Source organism: Eumetopias jubatus, unplaced genomic scaffold (genome assembly GCF_037043125.1).
Source record: "Eumetopias jubatus isolate StellerSeaLion01/CBP00866 unplaced genomic scaffold, mEumJub1_p1.0 scaffold_4, whole genome shotgun sequence".
Taxonomy (NCBI): Eukaryota; Metazoa; Chordata; class Mammalia; order Carnivora; family Otariidae; genus Eumetopias; species Eumetopias jubatus.
This window is the reverse complement of record NW_028274810.1, coordinates 14,629,211-14,647,758: the sequence shown is the minus strand read 5'-3', so window position 1 is coordinate 14,647,758 and position 18,548 is coordinate 14,629,211. Positions and strand designations below refer to the sequence as shown.

Below are 18,548 nucleotides of genomic sequence, written 5' to 3'. Positions count from 1 at the left end.
TGTCCTCTGAGCCTAGGTGACCTGGAAGCCAGGGAGAGTCAGAGAGCCTTCTCCAGGCGGGCCAGACCCCTTCAACCAGCAAGGGGCTGCCTGCCCTGCAGGGTCCCCCCGGAGCATGGATCCCACGGAGCTGCTCAGATGAGGAGCCATGCCCCTCTGACCCAGGTGCCTTTTCTTCACCAAGCCTGTGCAAAATCCCGGAGTCTAGACAACATAGCTGGAGCAGCAGGAACCAGTCTGGGGCTGTCTCCACTGGCATCGAGATACAGCTCACCCTACCCTCCAAGAAAGCGCCTGCTCTCCCACCCCTTCCGCCCTCTCACCAGCCCTCCCCCTGGGCCCCTGGCCCCTTAGCCGCGCCCTCAGCTCTCCCCACCTCTGGGCGCACACCTCTGGGCGCTTACATGCCCTCCAGCCCTCATTCCTCCGGAGGTCCCGTGGGAGCCGAGCAGGAGGCAGGACAGCCCAGGCCCCCGAGCCTCTCCTCCACAGCACCCAGCTCCCCAGAATGTTCAGCTCTGGAGCCGGAGAGCAAGGGGGGAGATCACTCCCAGGGCTCCTCTCGCACCGATCTCCCGCCTCCCTGTCCTGAGCCGGAGCTGCCGGCACCCCCGGGACCTCTGCCTCTGGGCCTTTCCTCCCCTCAGGGTCCCACCTTCATCATGGCAAATGCATTTCCATTCCTCGTGGCCTTTAGTCAGTAACCAGCCTGCGACTGACTATCTCTGTCTGTCTGTCTGTCCATCCCACACCCAGGCCAGCAAAGAATAAGGCTATCCTGTGGGGCACGCCCATCTCTGCTGGTGTGCGGGGAGCTAACTGGTCAGGGGAGCGGTGCCCCCCTGGGAGAGGAGGCCTGATGCTCTCCAGCTCTGGTCTGGTGTGCAGGTGGGGTCCCTAGGGCCCCACGATTGGCTGCCTAGGCACGGGAATGCCCTCGTCTCGGGAGTGACATCCGGCGACGGCAGAGCCCGGCATCCCATCTGCGCCCCAGCAGCCGTATCTCTCCCGAGCTGCTTTCTCTGCTTCCACGAGTTTTTCTTCCCTCCTTCTCCTGCTGCCTCAGACTCCCAGCCCTGCCTGAGTCACCTGCCGCTCCCACCCAGCCTCTGCGCTCTGGATTGCTGCCAGAACCGGAGACTCATCTAATTTCTATAATTAAGTGTATTCATTTACCTAACGAGCCTGGGAGCACAACAGGTTTGTGAGTCACTGAGGGAGCAGGGGTGCACCCTGGGCAGGGGCAGCCGAGGGGAAGTGTGGGGACAGCCATCCCGCCCCCTCCCGCTCCTGCGCAGGCACCCTGCCTCTCCCAGGCAGGGCAGGGCCGGGCTGGGCCAGGCTGCAGGTGGCCCCTCTCCAGCAGCGAACGAGGGGAGGCTCTCCAGGCCCCCTCGGCCCCAGGAACGCAGAAGGCCTCGGCCAAGACATTTCCTGTTTCACCTGATGGGAATTAGACCTGACAGTGGAGCCGTGCGCCTGGCAATTTTTAGAGTCAGATTATGCAACTTTGAAGAGGGAATGACTAAGGTCCATATCTGCTCCTTTCAGGGTGGGCAAAGATAGGAATGGCAAGACAGCATTCAGGGACTTAGCAGGAGGCTGGGGAGTCTGGAGGCCGCCCCGAAAGGTGAACTGGGCAGAAAGGTCAGATCATTTCATGAGAGTTGGGTGTTGTGAAAAGCCTGTGCCAGGAGCACCCCCTTTCAGTGCCCTCTGTCTTCAGCCTGGGGCAGACACAGGAATGTGCCTTACAGAGAAGTCTGTCCGCAGTGGGTCCTGGGATACCCCAGCCCTGCTGTGGTCCATGGAGCCTGTCTCCTGCTTGCTCTCAGAATGAAATGTCCCCCTAAGAGGTGAGAAAATACAGGGGCATCCATGTGACCACCCTTCAAGAGGGGACGGGCCCCTTCAAGTGACAGGGACAGGGAAGCCCTGTGGGGCAGGATGGAGACTCTAGGTGCCCTCTCACAGCCGGCCCTGGGGGCCCAGCTGCTGCTTCTTGGTGAGGACACATTCGGTCCTGTCCCCATAGGGCTCCCTGGCCCCGGGGTCCTGGCCCCGGCGGGGACGTGATGAGCTAGGTGTCCCGTTTGGCGTGGACACCACAGCTCTTCTGTGCTCGGGCTTGCCTCCCTGGCTCAGGGAGCTGAGGCGGCTATTTCTGTGGCGGCCCTCAAGTTGTCAGGAGTCCAAGTTTCCACGGCACCCACCTCCTCCTTCCCTCTCTTCCCTCCCACAGGGATGGGCATGCTCATGGCACCCCTCTGGTGGGTACAGCTGTCCCTGGGCGACATGATGCGGGAGTGCCAGGCGGGAGCCCCTGGTGCCTTGGGAGATGGGCTCCCGCCTGTCCCCGCACCGGCTCTCTGGCTTCTGTAGGGGAAACACAGCACCTAGCTAACAGGACAGCTGAGGAGGCTGTCCGCCCCAGCTACCTCTCAGGACTTCTGGGCCTCCCAGGGCCCTGCCTAGGGAGGTGGCTGCCTGCATGGGCCTCAGCTTATCCAGACCTGGGGCCTCCTGCCTCAGGGGAAGACTCTCTCTTCCACCTATAATCTGAGAGCACAGTTTGCTTTATGTTGCACGTGGACTTGGACCTGTACCCGTTACTTTGTCTCAGAGAAACCTTTCCCTCACAGCTGGGGCCCACTCCCTCCTGGCAGAGCAGGGAAGCTGCCCAATTAGGAGCTGTTAACCTTACTTACTGTTAACAGCCATAGAGGCCATTTCTCAACCCCCAGGGCTTCTGGGTGGAGCTATGAGCTGGAACCAGGGGGGGAAGACGTCTGTTCAGCTTAGGCCCAGGAAGTCAGAGGGGAGACAGAGTACCAGCCCGAGAGCTGGGGCTCCAGGAGTCACCCCTTGGGCCCCAGGCTGCCCTTTCCCAGAGCCCCCTGGGAGAGGAGGGCCTCCTCTGCCCTGGCCAGTGTATCACCCCCAAAATGCCTGCCCCTCACAGCAGCCTCCTTCCCTGCCCTTCCTGTGCCCCCACTGGGAAGGTGGGAGAAGGGAAGGCCCACGCCACTGACATTCCAGGCTGAGGATGGGATGCCGAGAAGGGCTCACTGAGCAGTTGGGTTTCTCAGTAAGATGCTCTTTTCTGGCTTTGTCTCCTGAGATGGACACATGGGGCCTCCCTGACCTTACCCTTCAGTATCTACCCTCCAGCTGTTCCAACTGTTCCCGCCAGATTGAGGAAGGGGGGCTGGGCACATAAGGCAGCACACTCAGGAGCCTTCTTCACTAGCCGGCCGGGGCCAGTGGGATGGCCCCAGCTAGTGATGGCGGGTGGAGCTATGTTGGGGAGGGGAGCCCAGGAACCTCCGCCACTGCACCCGTGCCAGGCTGCGGGGTTGTGGTCCCTCCGCCCACTGCACTGGAGTTGTGAAGACCCGAGGGCTAGGGATTCCTGGAGCTCCTTACCTGAGCAGGTATAGAGATAAAGCTGTAACATGACCTAGGAGTCACTTGGCCTAGCTCTGGGTAGGCAGCTAGGGGCTGCAGGAGGGGCTCCCCCCATTCCCTGACCCATCCCTGCACTTCCTGGCCTCTTTGCCCCGGGTGCCCATGCCTTCCAGCTCTGCTCCTGGCCTTGTCCTTAGCCCACAGGCTGTGGGTCCGCAGCTGGCTTCCTTCTAACATCTCATTCTTTGTTTCTCCCTTTCTTTTGCTGAACTCCTTGCCCCCCCAGAAGGCAATGTTGAGCTGAAAGAGTGCGTCCCAGTGTCTCACACCTGTGCTCTTTAAACACAGAGACCTGCCAAGACGCCCTCTCGCCCAGCTATGCCCAGGCTGAAGTCCTCACCCTCTCTTAAGCGGCACCAACGTGAGAGAGGCAGGCAGACAGACAGAAAGCCAAAGGCTTAGGGAAACTCTGGAACCCTGGCAAGAATCTTTCGCTGGGAAAGACTCAGAGATCCTTGTTTGCACAGGACTGACGGAAAACCTCCCGTGTGACCCTCTGGGCCCAGAGCCATCTGGGTCCGATGTTCTGTTCTGTTGTACATTGAAGAGATATATATGCACATATAGTATCTATATTCATACATACTATACTCTTGTGTGTAGTGCACGTGCTACTGGTGGTCTGTCTTCTTTGTTAGGCTGTGTCTCCCCGAGCCCGGGCCCCACCCCCAGGCCTCCCCCAGCCCTGTCCCCTTTCCCCTTCACTGACTCCTTGTTTCTGCTGAACACGTATGTGGAATGTCCCAGGAAAAGAGCATCTGGGAATGGCCAGTCCCACTGGGGGATCCCAGGCTAGACTTGCCCTCTTGGGGTTGTTGCCCCTGTGGCCAGTGGTCTGTGGAAGACCCGCTTGCCCCCCGGGGTCACTGCTCCACAAGCCCCAACCCACCCCAGATTGGGGTTCTACCTCCCACCCTTGCCCCAGTTTGGGGGGACTTCCAAGGGGCTCCTCTGCAGCTTCTCCCACTCCTTCCTCCACCTTACCTCTGTCCTGGACTGAGGGGGGAGCGTTTTGTCTTTTTTTATTTGGGGGGTTTTGTTCTGTCTCCTTCGTCCGTTTGTTTTCAAAGATGCTGCTGGGCAGACGGGCAGGGAAGAGGTCTGTCCGCCCATCCGGCTCAGGGGTCTGAGAAGGGGAAGCCTCGGGCGAGCGGAGACCAGTTGCAATACTGTACTTCCTGGCCGGTGGCCAGAGGACCGTGCAATAGCAGAGGCCAGGTGACCCCTTCGACCTTGGCCTCTGCCCCTCCTGCGGCCCTCCCTCCCCACTCCCCCGCCCTGCCCCTCCCTAGTGTTGGTCAGTCCTTTTCTAAAGCTGTCCCCTCGTGTGTGTGTGTGTGTCTGAGGCATGCCTAGGCCGGGCCTTGCTGCCCTGTCTGCATGCCTTCCACTGTCATGCTGTGCTCGAGCCCCAATAAAGACATCTGGAGCATCCTGCTGCTCCTGCCACGAGTGACCGCCTCCGCCTCTCCTTTCTGGCTCTGTGTCTGTGGGGACGTCCCCGGGCTTCCACCCCAGCACCTGAGAAATGCAGCACACTTCTATCATAGCCCTGCCTCCCCCCCCCCCCCCCCCGGCCAGGAAACATCGATACCTAGCCACCCCTGCATTCAGAGCTAGACACGAATGCTATGCTCGGTGAGGAGAAAGGATTGCCTGGGGTCCGGAAAGGAAAACCCAGGATCGCCCCCCCCACCCCCCCGCTCCCAGGCAGCATTCTGGTCTCTGCTGCTGCCCCCTTAAGCCCCATCGTGGCATGGAAGGACAGAGGCATTTGGAAGGAGTTCTCCTGTATTCCTGCTTGTTTCTGCGGGGGGGTCTCCTCCCTGCAATTGCGCCAGTTCTATGTGGGCCAAGGCCCTGGGGATGCCTCAGTCACCGCGACGACTGGGTGGCTAATGAACTGCCGACAAGGGAGCGGTGGCACATCCAGGACCACTGAGGGATGGGAAAGAGCCAAATCCTGGGCCCAGAGAGGATGGGGGTCGTGGTACGTGATGGTGACACACGGTCCCTCACTGGGCTTTCCCCGCTCACTCACGTGGGGGTACGTGCAGGGCTGGCTCCCAGGCGTGCGGCCTCATGCTCAGCTGTCACCATCTGGAAATCGTGGAAGAAGGGGCCCTGCGTGTTCATTTTGCACTGGGCTTTGGAAACCATGCAGCCACGTCTGCCCAGGCATAAGCGAGGGTTCTAGGGCCTCAGTTCAAAGTCTGGATTCAAGGCTCGCCACATGCTAGCTGGGTGACTTGGGGGCAGCTCACCGAGCCTCTCTTTCCCTGCCTGGAGAACGGGGATCACAACAGCCCTGATTTCGGACACAGTGAGTGTACAGACTTGGCCCAGGGCCCTAGGTGCGTATATGACACACGGTGGATGCCCAGCAAGTGTTAGTCTCTCCTCACCCCTGCTGTAGCTCTCAGGCCTTTGTCCACAGACTTCTAAGCTCTCCTCTGTGTCCGGTCCCACCAAGAAAGGACAAGAGCACACTGGGGGGCGGGGGGGTGAGGGAGGGCAGAGCCAAGAAGGACAGAAGAAGTGAGGGGAAGCCTGCTCCCGAAGCGCGAGAGAAAATCGGGCTTGGAGCTGGAGACAGCTGAGGCAGAGCAATGGCAGGCAGCCAGTTGTCAATTAAAGATAAGATCTCCTCCGGCAGTGGAGGGCAAGTAGAGAAGTAGAGGCCGCACCCCCCCCCCGCCCCCCGCCAGCCCAGAGAAAGCCATTTGCAGCCAGGCTCGCCTCAGAGAAGCCTGGCCTGGCGATAATGGGACGGGATGCTCTGCTGGCTCGGTAATGATATTACGCAGCAGGGCCCACGTCCAAAATGGCTGTTTTCTCGTTTTGTTTTTTTGTAGATGAGTGTGGAACCATTTCCCGGTCAGGGGCCAAGAACCAGCAAACAGCCCAGGGGTACCAGATGCCAGGATGGCCCTGAGGGGACCCAAGGAGATGCAGCTGGGGTCCCTGGTGACAGTCTGATGACAGACTTCTGGAGGGGAGAGGGGCAGCGCACAGGGGCAGAGAGCTCAGTGAGAGAACAGACCACCCCTCCGCCTTGCCTCACAGAAACAGTGGACAGTGCGGTCAGGGAAGAAAGGCTGTGGCTTCCTCAAAAAGCAGGAGCCCAAACTAGGGGGCTGGTTAAGAGAACAGGACACCAGTGTCCAAAACCGACTTTGGGAGTCAGACAGACTCAGCTAGAGTCCCGGCTCCATGACTTCCTAGTTGTGTGACCTGAGGCAAGTTACTTAACCCCTGTGAACCTTTGTTTCCTCACCTGTCGAATGGGAGTGAGGATAGCACCCACCTCACAGAGCTGTTGGCAGAGTTCAGTGAACGCGCCTCTAAAGCCCTGGGCACAGTGCCCAGCACAGAATCCTTGCCTCCAGATATTGGGGGGCAGGGGGAGTGTTGTGGAGTGACTCACCCCAATAGCCCACCCCAATTTGGTTTATGGCCTCGCCTTCTGAGTAAGTGCTACGAATTAGCCTCATTCTGGTAAAGCCCTTCTCTTCTTGGGGAGAAGGCAGAGTGGACTGCTAACACTTACGAGTGCTGGGCCATGCATCCTACACTCTTAAAAACACATTCGGGGATTGGTGTTCTCATTCTCCTTGTTTCACGGAGAAAACTACAGTACAGCCATGTGGGGTTCATCTCTCCGAGGTAACACAGCCAATGAGTGGCAGAGCTAGGATTCGAACCCAAGCTGTCTGCCTCCACGAGTCCAGGGCTTTGCTGCTTTTTAAACAGAATGGGGCTTCTAAGTCGGAACCGCAAGGGTAGGGGTTTGTGCTTTTATTTATTTATTTATTTTTAAAGATTTTATTTATTTATTTGACAGAGAGAGAGAGAGAGAGAGACAGCGAGAGAGGGAACACAAGCAGGGGGAGTGGGAGAGGGCGGAGCAGGGAGCCCGATGCGGGGCCCGATCCCAGGACCCTGGGATCATGACCTGAGCTGAAGGCAGACGCTTAAACGACTGAGCCACCCAGGCGCCCCAGGGATTTGTGCTTTTAATGTTTTTCATTTCTTTCATCTCAATTGATTCTGATAGCAAAGGTATTGTTTTCCCTTTTTACAGATAACCGAGGATTGAGGCAGTGAGTGATCTGGTGGTGCCTGCCCGCCCCCCACCCAGACACACATAAAAGAGGACATCATTAATTAATTAGCATAACACCCAACTCAGAATTATTGGTTCCTTCCTCTGGGTTGCAGAGTTTTATTGTCTGAGGCTCAGAAGGGGCTGACAGGGATGGGGTCCGGTCTGGAGACCCCAGTTACAGCAGGAGTGGCTCAGCCTAAAGAAGAAACGGGATCCCCATCTAAAGTGTTTGATGGGCATCCGAGGGGAAGTGGTTTTAGCTTATTTTCTGATCCCAGAGAGCAGACCTGGGACCAATAGGTGGAAATGTTAGGAGGACAGTTCGGGGTCAAATAAAGAAGGACCTGACTTTTTGTTTTCCTTGCTATTACAAATTTCACACACGGTATTGAAAGCATCCCATACCAAAGCAACAGGGAAGGAAGGCCCCATCACCCTCGCGTAGTCCTACGCTCCTCCTTGGGAGGTGACACTGTTAACATCTGGTCTTGGTCTTTCCAGGCCTTGGGAAAAAGAGAAGCTTTCTAAGAACTGCCGAATAGGAATGGCCGCCCTGTGGGCATGAAATTCCCGTCCCTGGAAATGTCTGGAGAGCCACTGGGTGGTCATGCGCCAGGGTTCGTGGGAAGAATTTCTGCTGGGCGTGGAAAGTGGATTTAGAAGACCTCTCCCGGTTCTCACACATTCTGCCTGGGGGCTTGGGGGTGGCACCACGCAACCCTTAGGAGTGCAGGCAGGTCCAGAGCCCAGGTCTTCCTAACAGGACCGGGATAAACTCCTCTCCCAGCATGATTTTCCTCCAAGTCCTTTACTCTGGTGGGGAACTCCCTGCTAGTCTGCCTCTTTCCAGCCAGTCATGGGTTGTATGCCAGGGCAGAGACTGACATTTGCGGTGCATCTGGGCCGATGACTCGGTTGATACCCTGGGCTTGGGCTGACAATGTGTAGCCGGCACCCGCCCCTACAGCCTCCCGGGGCCCTGACAGCCTTCTCACCTTGAGCACCTGCCTTTCTTGCCAGGCTCTGGGCCTTTGTGGGATCGACACAACAGGTGGCCCAAGAGCTGGCCCAGTCACCCGGGGCTGTGGTCACCACACCTAAGCCCCGGACAGCGTGTGTCGCTCTAAGGGCCACAAGGGCTGCCAGGGAGGCTGGGACCCTGCTCTCTCCTGGGGAGCCTCAGCTGGGCCTGGCCACAGCATCACGGGCTGAGGAGAGGGAACCAGAAGGAGAGCTGTCGTGGCTCCAGGTCAGAGGGGTCAGAGGCCTTCTGCTGTTGGTGCTGGAAGCTTCTCCTTTTCTCACAGGGCTGAGGGACCAGCCTGCACCCCTCCTCCTTCCCTCACTCCTGGTCACCAACATTACCTGCCTTTAGGGCTGTTCCCTAAGAGTCTCCCTGAACTGCAGGGCTCTGCTTTTTGCTGAATTAGGGTCCCTCCTTCCCTCCATCAACAATTCCTGGTGTGGGGAGAGGGCGTGGCCAGAGGAGGTCCCTTCCTTTCTCTCTCTACACACTCTCCCCTAGGTGATCTCGTCCATGCCTACAGTCTGAAACACCTTCCAGGACCTGGTAACAGCCAGGTTCGTAGGTCCAGCCCAGAACTCTCCTCTCAACGCCATTCGTTCATTCAACAAATACATAGTGAGCTTCTTCTCTCTTTCCGGCCCTGCTTTCCATGTTGGGTGTACATCAGTGGCCAGAGGGCACAGCCCCCTCTCCTTCCCGCTCTCCACACCCACTCAGCTTGCCCGCTCAGGCCCTCCCAGGCACCTGCTCGTGACCCAGCCCCCGCCCTGACGCTGGACTCTGAGTTCACGGCTCTCCCTCTGTGTGCTACCACCATCCACCCCGAGGCTGAGCCAGAAACTGGGGTGTCGTCATTAACCCCTCCCTCATACCTTAATTCACTCACTCACTCACTCACTCACCCACTCACCACACATTAAATCTTTACCAAAGGCCCTTACTGCATCCTGGGGCACTGACAGTGAACCAGGCTAGCAGGATCCCTGCCCTCAGGGAGCTTACATTCCAATGTCATGGGGGAGACAGGCCAAAAGACAGTAGATTACAAAGCTATGTAATGATCTCTCCCATGCTCACTCCAACCCATTACAGTCCTGTCATTCCTGGCTCTGAAATACACCTCGCAAGCCCTCTACCTCTCATTCTTCCTCCCTGGCTCCCATCTGCCTTTCTACAAGCCCGTGTCCTCCCAGCAGCCAGATAGGGCTTCTTAAAATGAACACTAGGATCCTGTCACCTGGGCTTAAACCCTCCGTGTAGCCCGCACCCACCCCTACAGCCTCCCGGGGCCCTGACAGCCCAGATGCAGGGATTCCCACTGCATCTGAATAAAATCCGAACTCTGTCAACGTTAAGGGGGGCCCTCCCTGCCTCTGCCCTGTCACGCAGGCCTCTCTCCTCTCAGCTGCTGAGCCTTTCTTACACACACCGTCTCTTCCAGCTTTAGGGGAACACTGTGCCCACCTCACCGGACTCCTTTGCCCAGCTGAGTTCTCATCCCTCTGCTCTGGCTTTAAGTGTCACTTCTTGGTGCCCCTCTCCAGTGCTCCGGGCTGTCTCCTACCACTGCAGCTGGCTCATTTTCTCCCAGGGGCTTAGCACGCTTTGGAACAACCGATTTGTCTCTTGCCCGCCTCCCTGGAAGTACCTGGGGCCCAGCACAGTGCTTAGGGTCTCCGTAAATACTGTGTGAATGAATGAGCAGGCAGACCTTGGCCACGCCATGAGCAGCCACCGAACTACATCCTCTCCTTTTCCTCCAAGCTGTCTCCAGCTGGCTTCTGCACCTCACTTCTAGGGCATTCCTGGGAGTCCTTGGGGAGGAATGTGAAAGCTCTTCTCTTTACATTATGCATTTCCTGCCTGAGAAGCTGTCAGAATAATGAGAAGGGCTGTGAGAGAGGGAGGCGGAGAGGAGAGCTCTGGGAGCTCTTCCTGCTCTTCCTTCTGGAACTTGGCTTCCACCTGCTGTTTGGGGAACTTGTGCCGGCCCCCTCCCCCACCACGAGCTACCTGAGGGAGCTGATTCACCTTGGCTCCCCTCGGGGCCCTGTCCTGCATGGTAGGTGCTCCCCCTGGGACGCGGGAGTGAAGGCAGGCCGTGATGGAGGCGGGAGGGATGAAGGCGTGGTGAAGAGGGAAAGACACGGCCGGCAGAGACAGAGGTTAGGGGAGGCAAAGAACACCAGTGGCCTGGCCCAGCGTGGCCCTCAAGCCGGTCCCCCTCCCCCGAACGCACTCTTTCTGGAACTCTGAGCCTCCTGGTCCGGCTCAGACCTCCGGGTGGGGCGGCGGGGGTCCTCCAGGGGCATCCTGAGCCTTCAGCTCCAGAGCCTGGGGCCACTGGGGTGTGACTACCCCTGAGGGGACCTCTGTAGGGACCAGAGCCTGGGATTCCTTAACTCGGGGGCAACTCCATTCCTTATACCCCTAGACACCCCCTCACACCTCTCCCCCAGTTTCTCTCCTTTAGGCCCCAGTTCCAAGGACAATTACTTCAAATTCAGTATCAGTGATCACATGTTCAAATCCTACAAACAAGGGAAACACACAAAAACAAACTTTTCTCCATGCCTTCAGCCCTCACCCAAAAGGGGCTCAGAGAGGAGGTGTCCTGCCTGGCCCAGGTCCGGCCAGCTGCCCGTTGGGAAGACCGGGGGTGAGCCCAGGAGGCCCAGGAGGCCCTGAGGAGTTGTTCCCGGACTAACTGTTGCCATGGTGGCCCTCCCTGGGGTGGCGGCTGCCTAGTTGCTACGGAGAGAGAGAGCGTTGCCGCCGCCACCGCTCTCAGCATGGAGAAGCTGCCCCAGGATGCTTACCCTTCCGAGGCCACTAGACGGCCAACCTGGGCGCCTGTCTGTGCCACCCTCTCAGTGCACTAGGGGCCACAGCACCAAGGAACAGGAGTCAGAGCTAGCCGCCTTCCTGATACCCCAGCTGCACCCAGCCTCATGCCTCAGGACCACCTCCTCCCCTGAGGGACAACACTGTACTCCTGGCAGATCGATTAGGCACCTCATTTCTCTCAGGACACCCCTAGAGGTGGCAACCAGCTCCCAGGGAGCCTGGGGGTGGGATGATGTGGGTAGGGGGTGTGTAAGAAGGCCCCAGTGGTACCACTCTCCCTCAGGGCCTCAGTGTGCTGGACTGTGACTAGCTGATTTCCCTGGACAGAACCGGAAAATTGGTTTCTAGAATTCTCCATCTCTCTTCCTGGGTTTTTCTCTACCCTAACTAAATGCCACCCCCTTACTGCATCTCAAACACCCACACATTTCCAGGGTCCTTCTGTTCTCTTCACCCTCTCTTCACGGTCTAATCTACGCATCTATGAAAAGTATTTTGTGCCAGTTATCCACACTCTAGTATAAATGAGGGTCCACGCATCTTTGATTTCCCAGGACACAGGATTACTAGACCTCCTCTCAACTTATGGAGTAAGAAAGAGCCTCCTTCTCTGTTGTAGGAGGTCCTGACACCAGAGAGCTCCCAGCAGGGTCGTTTTTTGTTGGTTTGTTTGATCAGAGGAGAAAGCAGGAGCTCCTTGTGTGAATCAAATTAGAGGCCAAGGTTCTACAAGGAATTCTGGCTTCGCTTTGACTAATAAAAGAGAAAATGGAGTGCAAAAGGGAAATCAGAAGTGATGTGCAGTAGGAGCTGCCTCTGTCTGGAAGACTCTCTCTCTTTTTGTATCCCTTCCATATTCCAGTGTTGAGTCCTCTGCCTGGCAAATACTTATTCATCCCTCAAGGCCCACTCAGCTGTCACCTCCTCTGAGAGCCCTTCCTGGACTCTCCCTGTACACTCTCACAGTACCTTGTACACCTTCCCCCCGCCCCCATTGTAGTACTTAGCACAGGGATAGCTTGTCGCTTGTTGACTCATTTATGGGTGCTTCTCTTATGAGCGCTCTTATCTCCAGCCCCTGCTCTGTGCTCAGGAGCTCAGTGATGAATGAATGAGCAGGCAGGGAATGAGCTAGCTGCTCGCTGCTGACTTCTGTCATGCGCACCTGTTATTCTAGCCCATGTCTGGTCTCAGAATTTGTCCAGAACCAGTCCCTGGGATGCTGGGCCTCTCCCTCTACCACCCCACGGCAGTGTGCCAGCCAAGTCTCCCCTTCTGCCATCAGAGCCCCCAACCACAGACCCCGACTCCCCTCTGCTTCCCAGGCTCTGACCACCTGGGCCTTTCTCTCCTGGCTTTGGACTGGTTATCACTGGAGTCTACCTGAGACACCTATGAGCTTATGTCCTGGGTTCCTCTCTTCTCCATCTTCCACAGTCTCAGTCTTCACGAGAGTGTTCTTTTAGGAGCCTCCTGCCGTCTGCGACTCTCTGAGTGCCAATGTGGGTAAAATCCCTGCTGCACGAGGGGGCCACAGAGAGAGAGACGGGAGACTGTTGTTCCCACAAGAGCCCGGGCCAGCCCCATGCCATCGCTTGGTTTCAGTTTCCACATCTGTGAAATGGGAATTAAACCTTCCCCGCCCTCATCCAAGGGAGGTATGAAGGTTAAATGAAGAAGTGGGTAGATGGGTCTTCTGGAACCCCTAGAGCACTACCTGAGGTGAAAGGTTATCATTCCTCTGACCTTCTCTCAGGGGTTGGGGTGTTCCTCCAGAAGAGGAGAGCTGATGCCTCTGGAAAAAGTAAGAGTTCACACTGAGTGCATAACAGGCCATGCATTGGTCTAAGCCTTCTGTGTGGATGAATCCTCAGAAGAAACCCAGGAGGTGAGGGCCCTAAAAGGCCAAATCACTTCCATTTTACAGATAAGGAACCAAGGCACAGAGATTAGCCTGACAGAGATGTCACAGATAGATTTCCCATGTTGATTTTGACCCGATCCCATTCCACCTGGCTCTGGACCCCACGCCCCTGGCCACACGCAGCCACAGGATGGAGCTGGCCCCCTCGGCCCTGGCGCCACCACTCTCATGGATTAACTGCCCACACCCAGAATTCTGGCACTCCCAGGCTTTGCTGCTCAGGACCTATGTGACACCGGGTAAATGACTTAACCTCTCTGAGCGCTGGCCCCCTGCCCGCGAAGTGAAGATAATCATACGTCTCCTGCAGGTTGTGCCGGGAGGAGTACGCAGAGGTGGAATGCACGAAACAGCCCGCCAGACTCAGCCAGGCGGATGGTGCTCTGGGCATGTCCCCCATTTATACTTAGAGAAACAATCGGGGGAGTAGGGCTTGGCAGGCCTGACTAGAAACCCTTTTCTAGAAATCCTTGCTAGGGCCACTCACTGTAGGGGTGACAGGATGAAGACAGTGTCCAGCATGACGCAGGGCCCTGTGACGTGAATGCTCACGAGACAACCCTCTGGCGTGGCCATTTCCCTCTTGGTGACCCAGAAGAAGTGATACAGTGATACCTGCGTAGGCCTTCCCAGGGCAGTGAGATGTCAGAGAGAAGCCCTCGAGCGGCGTGCCCCCTTGCCCTCTCCCCCAAGTCCTGTCCACACACACCTGGAAGCTGCGGGGAATAGGAGCCAAAGAGCAGGGAGGTTGGAGAAAGCACTAGAGGAGAGGCAGAGAGCAGGGATCCTGGAGGAGGAAGGGGGGTTGAGGGGGAGGAAGAGGGGGGAGGGGTGGAGAGGAAGCGAGGGGGGAGGAGTGAGAAAATGCGAGGAGGGGAGGAGGGAGAAGGAGAAGAGACCAATCCCGACTGTGGGACCTAAAATGAACTCAACAGGCTGGAAATAGAACAGCTGGGCAAACCCAAAACACTGTTTGGGTGTCTGCTGAGCAAGCACGTGAATGAACAGAACTGGGGGAGCAATTCAAGGAAGAAATAGATCGTTTCATCTCAGAGGTAGGTCAGAACAGGAGGCGTTCATTCCAGCCCGCCCAGATTACTCAGGATTCTTTTTCTGAGGGTGTTTTCTTTACGTAAGCATTATTTTTAACAGGCTGCCTTGCTGGTTGGGTTAGCCTGACGCCACCCCATCCTTGGCAAGTGGAAGGTTTCAGTTACTCGGAGACCAAGACCACTCTGGATTTTTATTGTAACTGTGGCCATGTCTGGCTTCAGAGGAAGAAATCTTAATCCATTCTCCAAATGGAGGCTTAGGACTCTGAGCTGTGTCATGGGAGACCACCTTCCCTTATTAGAACAAAACCCAGTTCCAGGATGGGCCAGGACTGGCCTGGGGGACCCTGCTTCCCTCAGCACCCCCAGGGCTCCATGATGCCTTTTGGTGGCCTCACTTGATGCCAGCACACTTCACCCTGGGAGGTGCGTTGCCCACCTGAGGCTCTGCCGCCGGGCTCTTGCCCTGGCCATCAGTGGCACCGCCTCTCCGCTCCCCACACCTGCCCCGCCCCGCCCCCATAGCGCTCTTTCCATCTTCCCCCACCCTTCCACACCCTGGCTCTCTTTCCCACCTAGGCTCCTAGGGAGACTCCTGGGTCTCAAAGACCATTTGCTGACTCTCAGGGCCCATGAGCCCCCTGAAGCTGCAGCCAAAGCCATTTGTATGTCATAATTCCACAGGAGGGATTCAGAGCTTTCCTCAGATGGAAAGTTAGAAGTTGGGCCAGCACAGACTATGAAAATAGCTGGAGCCAGGTGGCCCCTGGTGGCTCCTTTTAGGCTGCCTGAGGAGTCCTCCTCACTTTGGGGCTTTTGCTCCATCATGGATTTCCCTAGGGTTCGACTCAGCTCTCCTTGGGACAGACTGTGGACAGGAACCCCGGGGGCTGGAGCTCCAGCCTTGAGTTTACCACTGGCTATGCTATCTTTGGCAATCTGCTTGCTGAGCTGCAGCATTTGTCAAGTTGGGGATAATACTGTCCACCTTAGCAGGTTCTCCCAAGCCTCGAATAAGATCCTGTGTCCCGACTGCTTAGCCCAGTACCTGACATTTCATAAAGCTTAACTTCCTTCCTTCCTCTCTGTCTCTTCTTTCCTGGATGAACACTAAGGAACCTTTCCAAACTGAGCAGGTAGACTCTACTAGAGCATCTTTGGGGAAGACCTAAGCTGGAGAGAAAGAACACAGGCCATCCCACAGCCTTTCCAGGAGGCGCTGGGGCCAGAGGGTTAGCTCTGGTGGAGGATGGAAGAGAGGAAGTCTTAGAAGGCTGGGAGCTGACAGGTGTGGGTCCATTCCCCCAAATTCTGACTCCGTTTCCTCTGTTGCTCTGGGATCCAGTTTTCATCAGAAGGCATTCCCACGGAGCTCCTGTTGGTGATCAAGTCATGGCGACAAGCAAGGGGAAAGTCTTAAAGCGGCTTGTTCTGTGCACTTCAGGTAGAACTAGAAGCAAAACAAGTTAGCTTCCTCTTCTCTGACATTGACGAGCTGGGGGACCAAGGAGGGTGTTTCAGAAAATTCAGGAGTTTCCTTGCCCTTGTGTGACCCGCCTCTCGCCAAGGCGAGAGACCAGCATCTTTGAGAATGCCCATAAAGTACTTGGAGCTTCTCAGATGTAAAGAGCAAGAGAAATCAAAGCCAGCTCTTATCTCCATCCAGATGATGGAGATTGGGGCGCCTGGGTGGCTCAGTCAGTTGAGTGTCCGACTCTTGATTTCCACCCGGGTCATGATCTTAGGGTCTTGAGATTGACCCATGTGTCAGGCTCTGTGCTCAGAAGGAAGTCTGCTTGAGATTCTTTCCCTCTGCCCCTCCTCCTGCTCTCTCTCTCTCTCTCAAATAAATGAATACAGCTTAAAACAAAACAAAACAAAACATAGCCCAAGCCTGTGCCCTTACTCGCCTCACTTGGCCAGGGGCTGGGTTAACGCCAAGCTGAGATTCCTCTTCCTTTATACTCACCGGGCCCCAAAGGCTGCCATGTTAGCAGCTACCAAGCCAGTAATCCCTAAAAGCCATCTGCACCCCTCCTTAGATCCCAGACGGAATCTCAACTCTGTCCCGACCTTCAAATCCACCTTGATCCCTTTGTCAGTGCTTTTTTCGCTCTGGGTCTGGGCACCCCATCTGTAACTTGATGCCTAGGAAATATTTTTAGCTACCAACCTTGACGCAGACTTCATCCCCATTCAACACGGGGGTAATGAGAGGGGAAAGAATTGGAAGATTCCAACACCCGCTTGAAGGGTCTTCCTAAAAGACAAGTCTGACCACGTCCCTCTGTTTCCGAAAACCCTTCTATGGTTCCCTGTCGGATAAAGGTGAGATGCCCAAGACCATCTGGCCCATCAGGCCTCAGTCCCCGCCCCTCCCTCCCCACACACCCAAGTAGGGGTGTTCTTTGAACTTGTGCACTGTCCTGCCTTTGGTCACACTCTTCCCTTACCTTACAGGGACCCCCACTTGCTCCACCTTGTGAAAACTACTCATCTTTTGCGAAGCCTTTCCTGATCCGCCCATCCCACCAGCAGAACTCAGTGCCCTCACAGCCCCTGATGCACCTTTATGAGAGCATTTGTTTGCACTTGGTATTTACCTGACCGCCTTGCACAAACCTTTTTTAAGAGCCCTTAGCTTGGTCTCACCTTTTCTGTACTTCTGCTAACTGGGCCGAGGGACCTATGTAGATACTAGGATATTAAATATATTAAGAAAAATTATCCAAAATTTAGGTAAGGCCAGAAGGATGACTGTATATTCCTGCAATGTCATAGCGAAGCTTTGTTTAACAGACCTATGCAAGGAGTATTTAATTCTCTAGAACTGCTGCTGTCAACATAGGACCTTTGAGCACTTGACATGTCAAGTGCAAATGCCCCAGGTTAAAATGACAATGTTTTGGACATGTTGGGTCAAATAAAATATATTATTAACATTAATTTCTCCAGTTCATTTTTACTTTTTAATGTGGTTACTAGAAAAATTTAAATCACACACACATGGCTCGTGTTCTATATCTCTTGGACAGCACTGTCATTGCGTGACTTTGTCATTTGCCTTTATTAATAAAGAACACAGACTGTCAAGTTGCATGTTAACTTGTAGGTTTTTTTTTTTTAAAGATTTTATTTATTTATTTGACACAGAGAGAGAACGCACAAGCAGGGGTCTCGGCAGAGGAAGGGGGAGAAGCAGAGGATTTAAATGATTTCTGTCTGGTAGGCAAGAGAATCCCAGTTTTATTGCCCTGCAGGACATTTACCAGATTTGTCTCTAACTTACAAAGAAATTTATCTTGGTGTGTCTTCCCTTTTAAATGCAGTTCCTTGAAGGCTCTTTGAACCACCTTTAGCACCTTATTGATTCCCTCATTAATTGATGAGTTCAATAAAATCTTTTTTTTTAAAGATTTTATTTATTTATTTGACAGAGAGACAGTTTTTTGTTTTTTGTTTTTTGTTTTTTCTGGCATGAGCCAGACGCCCTGGCTAGGTGCCGTGTGACCCCAAAGTGGCTCCCCATGCCCTCAAACGGTGGAACGAGGAACCTGGGGCTGGGCTGAGTGGAGCCACCAAGATAACCCAGGGAGGAGGGTTGGGGCCAAGTTGTTCCCAAAGCAAGGACGCCTGCCATAACCTAGTAGATGCCGGCAATTCAGGCAGGGGGAGCGGGAGAGGGAGAAGCAGGCTTCCCGCGGACCAGGGAGCCCGATGTGGGGCCCGATCCCAGGACCCTGGGATCATGACCTGAGCCGAAGGCAGACGCTTAACGACTGAGCCACCCAGGTGCCCCTCAATAAAATCTTTGACGCATGTTCATTCTATATCTGTAGGAGACTCGTGCTATTAACTTTCTAGAAATTATACTTAGATCTCTATCTCCTGTCCAGCTTAAGCGCATGGACTGAATTATTAGCATAACTGGTAGTAAGTAGGGGCTCAAGAAATGTTTGTTGAATGAGTAAAAGCACTTGCTTGGACTTGGGACCTCATGTTTGAACTGCCAACCCACACTTTGCAGTGGGATCCTTATCTGCCATATGTCTCGGGGTGGTGGGGGCGATGTAGGAAAGATGAGAGCCCTAAGCTATTTGGGTGGTCCCCATGAAGATTCCC

The 18,548-nt window shown here is 55.5% G+C and overlaps 1 protein-coding gene across 4 annotated transcripts in view; it reads left to right on the top strand.

Moving 5' to 3' along the window:
* The window catches only part of KCNC4 (potassium voltage-gated channel subfamily C member 4), a 33,627-nt gene extending 16,506 nt beyond the window's left edge, over positions 1–17,121 (top strand). The window contains exon 4 of one of the 4 annotated variants that reach the window (XM_088022921.1): positions 16,887–17,121. In XM_088022921.1, coding sequence (XP_087879047.1) covers positions 16,887–16,912 — 26 coding nt within the window. In that variant the 3' untranslated portion in view covers positions 16,913–17,121. Of the gene's footprint in view, positions 1–184; positions 355–3,694; positions 4,015–16,886 lie in introns of those variants that run through there. The other 3 variants (XM_028102111.2, XM_028102110.2, XM_028102109.2) reach the window with 3 other exon arrangements.
* Positions 17,122–18,548: the final 1,427 nt, after the last annotated feature.